Source organism: Acanthochromis polyacanthus, chromosome 13, assembly GCF_021347895.1.
Source record: "Acanthochromis polyacanthus isolate Apoly-LR-REF ecotype Palm Island chromosome 13, KAUST_Apoly_ChrSc, whole genome shotgun sequence".
Lineage (NCBI taxonomy): Eukaryota > Metazoa > Chordata > Actinopteri > Pomacentridae > Acanthochromis > Acanthochromis polyacanthus.
Genome location: NC_067125.1, coordinates 17,365,365 through 17,373,759, shown reverse-complemented (window position 1 = coordinate 17,373,759; position 8,395 = coordinate 17,365,365). Strand labels below are relative to the sequence as shown.

The following is an 8,395-nucleotide window of genomic DNA, read 5'->3' as shown; positions in this document are numbered from 1 at the left end:
TAAAAACAACTTTACCCATGCACAACAATGAAAATTCAAGTCAGTGTTGCCCACTTGCCTGTCTTTTCTTTCAATAAAGTCAATCAATAAGTCAAGCTAAATGGTCTACATCTGCTCCAAAATGCCTGATAACAGGTTCATAGTGACAAAACACTACGTACATGTGCGCCTGTTTCTGTTTCTACACATGCACGTGTGTCAACATGCTCGTGCACGGCCCATGTCCATGCGCGTGCCTGCGTCGTGCAGCTCATTACGTTTGATCCATGCGGGTTTGGTGCGCTTTTGCTCGGCACTTGGCGGACGGACGCGCAGAGCAGCCAGACATCTGCTGCTCCTGCTGCTGATTCCGCGGGTTCTCCGTTCATCTCAACCCTCCTCCGGTGTCCGGTAAAAACAGTCTGGGATTCCTTCACTGCACGGTCGGGAATGCGCATCTGGACCGGAGAGCGTCCCGGGGACAATTACGCGTCGAAGCGCTCCGCTGTAGCTCTCCCGCTCCTCCTGCTCCCTCAGAGGAAATATTAACACCGGTAAAGGAGTATTTTGGACAGAATGGCAGGCGCAAAGTGCCTTCTGAAAACGCCGAGGTGAGAATCTGGTTATTTCAAAATAAATGAGCACATAGACGCGTATTTCCAAACACAATCATCGCGTCTCCACAGGCACATCAATTGCATGTCTGATACTCGGACTTTATCGTGTTTTTGTTGCATCTGTGGTAAAACTGGGATGTTTTTCCTGCAGTATTTCATGCATGGATCAGCTGTAATATTTGTAACAGTCTTTAAAGGTGTAGTTTTCTTGACGCTTTAGCAAAAGCACCGGAACGTAGTGCGCCATGCCATTTTGATTTTCAGACCGTGCAGTTTGTGTTTAGTGTTGGGAAAGCGCACTCTCCATGCAGTGAGGCAGCTTTCACACGCAGGCTGCTGACAGTGTTGTGGCAGTAAACAAGATGTTTCAGCTTGGCTGTTCTGACTGATGGAAACGTGCGGCAGTGACAGCACTCACGTTTTTCACGGAAATGTTCAATTTCCCACACTTTTAAAATGAGCTTTAGTGCCCTCCTTTTATTCCTTCTAGACTATTTGATGCAAATTAAAGCTACATTTAAAGGCTCCTGCAGTCTCTCTTGTCATATCGGCTGTTTCATTCAGTTTATCCAAAGCAGTGAAATCTGAGGGCCACCATCAAAAGTTGCAGTGTTTGTCTCTGAAGCCTGGAGTCCTGGACCACTCATGCTTTCCCAGTCAATTACAAATGACTGAGGTGTCTAAAAAGGAGACATTTCTGGGGTTAATTGTGTCTTCACATCAGCCTGATGCCTGCTGGGTACCTGGGGCTCCTGGAGCAGGAGAGCGCACCAGCCTGTCAGTCATCCCCGTGTCGTGATGGAAAGGTCGTTAAGCGCAAAGATTAGAAAAGGAGGTCGCGCATGACAAATCTATTCTGCGGGTCTTCTCCCAGTCTTCTGCGCAAATCTCCCTGAGGTTGCATGAAAATTGCAGCTGATGGGTTTATTAAGGTTTTTTTTTCTTTACAGTGTCCCTCACTTCCATTTTAGCACTGCATGCGTCTGATATATTCACCGCAGGATCGTCTGTCTCTCTCTATCTGTGTGTGTGTGTGTGTGTGTGTGTGTGTGTGTGTGTGTGTGTGTGTGTGTGTGTACGTGCGTGTGTGTTGTAGAGCTGTTTTGATGTGTTCCTTGCAGATACAGCAGCCTATTTAAAGCACATCATATCCACTTATCTCCAGCACACTATCTTTCTTTCTTTTTCCTCCACAGCAAACTCACTTTTGCCTGTGACACAATTATTTACATTAGGCATGTCCATCAACTGCAAATAGATACTGTTGTGTCATCCCTGGAGGCTGTTAACATGGAATGCTTTTAATTTGCTTTGAAATATGTGGATTATAGAAAAAAAGGGGAAAAAACAGCTGTTTCTATTTAAATATGCATCCCCAGCCTCTTCATTTTCCAAATTGATCCTCATTAATGCCATTCCAGATAAGCTTCGATTTGGCTTATCTCAGGGAAAGCATGCACAGAGGATAATGATGCCTCTCTGCATTTTTTTTTAGTTTGCTGTGTTGTTTTTCCACTCACTGTAGTCTGACAGACATCCCCATCAATACAGTTTGTTGAATATATTTTTCTCTTGTGCACCAAATGAAGGTCACCTGCCGTATTTCTACTGTTTGTCCTGCTCCAATCCTCCATCGCAGCTACTGTCAAAGTCAAATTACAGGATTTGTCACAGTTTCTGTGATGTTTAGACACCTAAGTGCTTTGGTTGGATACAGCGTTTGTGCAATACGAGTCTGTTGCCTGATTCAGAAATTGGAAAACAGGCTGAGGGTCTCTTGAACACCTTGATAGCCTTCTGCAAAAAGCTGCAGTTGGTTTTGCTCTCATGCAGATGTCTGACTGGACTGTGCAGAGAGAGAGAAACCATCCCATACATGGTCTCTCATAAAATGTGAAAAAAGGCTCCAAACACTAACACTTCAAAGTCTTCACTAAATGGTGGATGTCACTTTGGCATAAAATTGGTACATTTTCTTAAGCGCAAACGCTGGCATGCAAAATAGTTTTTAATCCTGCCTTGCTTCTCTATGAATTTACTTAACACCGAATATTGAAATACTTCTCCTGTCTGACAATGGCTGCCTGGGTAACTCACTGGAAAAGTGCCAGAGCTCTACAACAGTCTGAGCAAATGTGACAGCCAATGGGTTGCTCCTGTCAGAGTGGGGATAAGCGGTCCTTACTCATTCCAGATTTTTAAAAAGGGACTGTTCAACGTCTGACGAGAACTTGGTCTGACAAAGTCAACTTTGTGCCCTTTTGCCTCACAGTAACTTCCAGTCATCTGCCATGTTTGAAGGCTCGGAGGCAGTGGAGGTGGAGGGAGGCAACACGGAGAGCACCATTGCTTCGTCCATCAGCGCCTGTAAGAAGGTAAGAATGACACCGTCTGATGTGTTTTTCTTGCGTGTCTGTCTGTCTGTCTGCTCAGTGACCACTTGTCATTCACTTCCTACATTTAGTTTTTTTCCTCCGTGCCTCCGTACCTGTCTGTCATATTTTCCTTCCCACCACTTTATCTGTTTGTGTGTTTGCAGCAGTGCAAGGAATTTTCATTTCCTCCTCCTGGGTGCCAGTGACACCCAGAGGTTGTGTAATAAGAGGAACAGCCAGGCCCTCAGGTCAGCCCAGTAGATTTATCATCTCCCAGTGCCAGAGAGACAGGAGGGGAAATAGTACAGATCAGTGGGCTGAGGTGGAGGCTAGATTGAATTTCCTTTCAATGTGTGTGCAGGTTTATTTGTATGCGTGTGTGTCTGACTGTACACTAATGTACTATGTACCGTGTGTGCAGGTGAGCTTGCTGGTGTGTGTTCCTAATTTCCCTTTCTGTTCATGATATTAACTGACTTCTGCTCGAGTGTCCTGTAGAGACACGAGTCAATGTGATGTCTTTCTTTTAAGTGGGCCTCAGGCTCTGCTGACCTGTGCCAGCAGCTCTGATATGATCGCTCCCAGTGAGATCAGCTGAGTCTACGTCACCTTTACCTGGCCGAAGGCCTGCACAGATGGTCTATTCCAGAGGGGGCAGCCATAAGGGGGCATGATTTGTCACTAAAAATACACAGCGAGAATGAACAACACACAGGCAGGTGCTATATGTAAAGTAGATGCATAAGAAACATTTATTTATAATGTGATTTTGATCTTTAATCAGCTGTAGAACAAAGTGTTTTAAAAGGCAGTGTTTGCACTCCATCTTCTTTGATAGATAAATAAATATATCATATGGCCAAACCCCATTACTTTCATAAGCACCAAGGGAATCTTTAGTTTCATCGTTTCACATTATTTTAATTGGCTGGTTTTTCGAACAGCTAAGTCAACAGTCCAGGACATACAAATATGTCAGACGGCAAGATGCTTGTTTGTCACTCACCAAAACAGCTGTGACCGTTTCATCCTAAAGGCTTCATTAAAATGTGGCTCCAGGGAGGAGACTATAACTGTCGCATATATAATACACAGTGTTTGGTTAGCTGACAGATTATTGATTCTGTGCTGCGGACACTTAGCCTGAAATAAAGGTTCTGGAGAAAGGTCAATTGATCCCACCATTGTGAATGGGGAACACACAGTGTGACAGATGAAAGTGAATGAAGGCGTGTGTGGAGTCGTACGCTCCATGTGTGTTTGTGGATGCTGTGTTTTCTATGCTACTGTATCTGAGCAGGATTTGTCTGTGTGCTGCAGGTACTGTGCAGCAACAGCGTGCTGGACTCGTCCGAGTACTGGCTGAGAAATGAGAAAGCTCTGTGTCGACTGGGCCTGCTGGATGACGACATGGAGGGCAGCTGCACCATGGTGAGTAGCATCCTGTGAATGATGAAACACGCGTACCGTTCTGGCAACAAAGCTGGACCAAGTCAATTGTAGTGAACAATTTGCAAGCTGCAGGAGGCATGTTTGTGGAAACAGTTTGTAATTAAAGGCAGAAATGATGCGACATGACATCTAAAAATGGCTCCGTTTTCAATCTGCTTCCACTGAGTGGCTTTCAGGCACAGAAAGATTGTTTTTGCAGCAGGTTGTTGGCTGCTTTCCTTGCTGCTTGTTAGTTGACAGGTTTGCTCATGAGGTTTGGTGCGTCTCAAAACTTCTGTATTGTGCTGACGAAACTGATGTCCAACACAGCAAGCTGTATTGACGTGACTAAATAATGCATCGGAAGGATGTTACTTTGCCTTACTTCTATCTATAGAGAGATAATGTTAATGCACTGTTCTCCTGTTTCTAAGATTTTAACTGTCTGCAGCGAAAAAAAACAAACAGGATTGAGACCTGTAATACTCCTAATAGATTTCTGTATTCCCAGTATTTCTCTGACTTAATGTGAAACAACAACTTGTCTGAGGAGTTACTGGGAAAGGTGGAGAAATCTTATATGTAAAGACACCTGAACATCTGTGATTCCCAGTGTAGCGACAGTCCGTCACAGCTGGCCACCTCGCAGCTCTACTGCAGCGTTTTAAATAGCGACACAGTAGCAGCTGGATGTCCTGTTTTTGCTGATTACCAGCAGTTTAACTTTTCGGCTCATTGCAGCGAAGTAGAGATTTACTTTAGCTGAAATTCGGTGCAACAAAGCACATTTCTGTTGAACCCTTCACCCAGAGAGGGCAGTGAAGTGCCATTTTTCAGCCTGCAGTTATAGTACTAGCAGTGCCTGGCTAGAGACTCAGCAGATAGAGGAGAAATACCACCTTAAGTAACTATTAGTTAATTCTTCAGTTTAAATCAATATTACCTGTGATGTTATTAGCAGCTGCTGATGTTGATTTTTGTTTAATTTTATCTCTCACTGAGAGGCACTTTGAATATGAATTGGAAGTGAATTTTCTTTTTTACAAATGGAATATTGTTTCTCTTGAGTAGTTTGCTGCTTGAAATATACCAGAAGATTTTCTTTGAATAGGTGTAACAATCTATGCAAATTTTAGTCTGTTTTCAGGTTTGATAATCAAACTATTAAAAGCAACTGATTTTGTGTAGTAAATGCATCTGTGTTGCGTTAATTTATTCACACTGACTGCAATAGACAGAATGGTCAATGGCCATTGAATTAGGCTTTTCTGACAGCAAACTGCACAACTGTACACAATGGTTTAATCTATTTATTTTAATTGCATTTACCTTTGTGCTCGACTTGTTTACGGTTTCTCATACATGCTAACCAGCAGCGTTTCTGGCAGTAGTTCTTCCTTCCACATGATATTCTCACAATGACATTTATTTTGGCCTTTATATTTGAATCAAATGGCTTCATGTAAAAATTGCTTGATTTATTTGACTTCCTATTTCATTGTCAAAATAACTAAATTCAAGATTATTAATAATGATCAGCAGCACACATGAGCCAAACTACATACATAACCTAAAGAGGTATACCACCATATTTAGTCTGCCTCCTGAGTTTAGGTTGACATGCCTCTGCTGTGCTCTGTGCACATTGTAAGGAAAGTACAATTTTAAATGCCACTTCATTGTTTCTATCCCAGAACATTTTGTGTGGTTGTTAATGAGCCACTGTCAGGCTGTCTTTGCCTTCTGTTCACTGCATGCTGGGATGGATTTAGCCCAAGTACAATTTATGAAATTATGATGGTTATTTGAAGTGACATAGAGAGACAGACTCTTTTACATCTTGTAATCAGATTTTATGATTCCAGCTACTGTCGTTTTGGCTTTAGGCTCATTTCTGTATCCATTAACTCACTATATATCATTTTAAATTGTCACCTTTATGAATACTGGCTTGTACCATTTGCTTTAACTTCATCCAAGACTGCAGCAGCATTTTACCTTTCTCTTTCTTGTTGTCATGCCTTCTAAACAGATCCAGTGGTGGGATATGTTTTGTGGCAAGAAGTGAATAATGACACTAACTGATGCTCGGTTACTGAAAACACTGTTGGTTGTTCAAGCAAGGACTTGGGACTTTAGAAAATACAAGGCTTTTAGCTGTTACGGACACACATGCTTCATCCTCGCTGTCACCCTTTTGGGATGCATCACCTTTGATCAGTCCTTCATTTGAAATTGTAAGCTGAGCATGAATTACATTGAGGATTCACATCTGTCAGTGGCTAAAAGGCGCTCATTTGATGTTTGTTGAGGAATGACAGGCATTTGATCCTTCAAGTGTATCTGTTAAATTTTACAGCAGTAGTTATTGAATGATACAAACTAGATCAACAAGATAAATAAAATATCTTACCAACGCATCAAGCCAAGGAGTTTCACAATCTCAGCTGTGCGTGGGACTCATTAAAGAAAGTACATCATCTGTTTGCTCTAATAACATCAGCTGTTTCTTAGTCACAATGACATCAACGCTGTGGTGATAGCCCAGTGATGTGTCTACATTTAAGGTCCTCGGGGGCAAAATTAATTTTCTCACCTTCATCTGCAATGTACCTCCAGTGCTTCCTTCTTTGCTGTTGTTTTTCTTTTTTAATTGCTATTCTCAAATTACATTTTCATGTATTTTATATGTCTGTGCAGCACTGTTTCTAATTCATGGCCTCCATCTTACTGATCAGAGCCTCAACTCTTTGATCTAAGTTTGATTGCAAGACCAACAGTCTATCAGATTGCTATTCATAGAGTAGTGAACAGTCCCTAATAAATTCTCCTGCTGCAAGTGATAATCCATTTCTCTAGACACTAACAGATGATTTTTAAGAGCGCGCTTAGATTTGCACTGTCGGTTGGCTATTCAGAAATCCAATTTGGCCCCGACTGAAATTTCCCAGCAGCTACTGGACTGATTGCAATGATATTTGGTAGAAACATACATATCCCCCTCAGGATGGACTGTAATAACTTTGATCATCCCTGAGGTTTCCCTCTAGCATCGTCATTGAGTCATAATTTCAGTTTTTCCCATTACTTTGGTTCGTGATCAATGAACCTAAGCCTACAAAAACCAACGATAATCTCCAAGCTCAGTTGTCTCAGCTGTGTTCAGCACTGTTTTGCTAACTTGCTTAATTTTGATGGCGAACATGGCAAACCCTGAACTATGATGTTGTCATCATGATCCGTTAAGCATTTAGCTCAAAGCTCTGCTACTCTTATGTGTAGTCTCACACAGCTGTCATGGCTGTAAACTTGTTTTAGTGATACTTCTGGAGGGGTCTCAGTTAATATCCTAGTTATTCTTTAATAGAATTTTGTAGGAAACAAAATGGTGCTTAAATGCAGCAAACTACATCAGGGCTGTCAAACCTTTTCTGAAAAATGCCATTAAAACCATACAGTTTGCCCTTACCGCTAAATCATTACTCCCAATTTTTATTTCTCTCTGGCATGGGCTGAGCAACTCTGTTTTATGTAAAATAAATGCCAATAACATACAAAGGTATGATAACATTTTTCCCATACTCCTCCCTTATAGATGCCTCCACTCTTTGGTAATCATTACCAAGGTAACAGCAGTAGGAATAGCAGTAATTTAGCAAAGAGCACCATTCTCACACAGTCATGTCACACTTCATAAGTGTGAGCAGATGCATGCTGAATTAAATGTTCCTGAATCCTCCAGACACAAGCAGCTTTCTCCGGAACAGGACATACACAAGACTCAGACAACTGTGCGAGTATTCATCTGAAATCTTCTCAGAATAGCTTCATATTTCATTGAGATTTCTTCTGTTGGAGCGACTGTCATCAATGGCCTCTCTCATCAGTGAGAGTCAGGTGTTTATGCAGAACAAAATACAGTTGTCATTTGTTAAATCTCAGATTTTTAGAGAGCAGATGACCTGTATATCTCTCTAAACATCCCAATGGCCA

At 42.0% G+C, this 8,395-nt stretch overlaps 1 protein-coding gene across 3 annotated transcripts in view; it reads left to right on the top strand.

The window, feature by feature from the left end:
- Positions 1–243: 243 nt before the first annotated feature.
- The window catches only part of sphkap (SPHK1 interactor, AKAP domain containing), a 34,428-nt gene continuing 26,276 nt past the window's right edge, over positions 244–8,395 (top strand). For 2 of the 3 annotated variants that reach the window (XM_022192569.2, XM_022192568.2), the window contains exons 1-3: positions 245–590; positions 2,869–2,971; positions 4,292–4,402. In XM_022192569.2, the coding sequence (XP_022048261.1) occupies positions 556–590; positions 2,869–2,971; positions 4,292–4,402 (249 nt within the window). In that variant the 5' untranslated portion in view covers positions 245–555. Of the gene's footprint in view, positions 591–2,868; positions 2,972–4,291; positions 4,403–8,395 lie in introns of all 3 variants that reach the window. The other variant, XM_022192567.2, reaches the window with a different exon arrangement.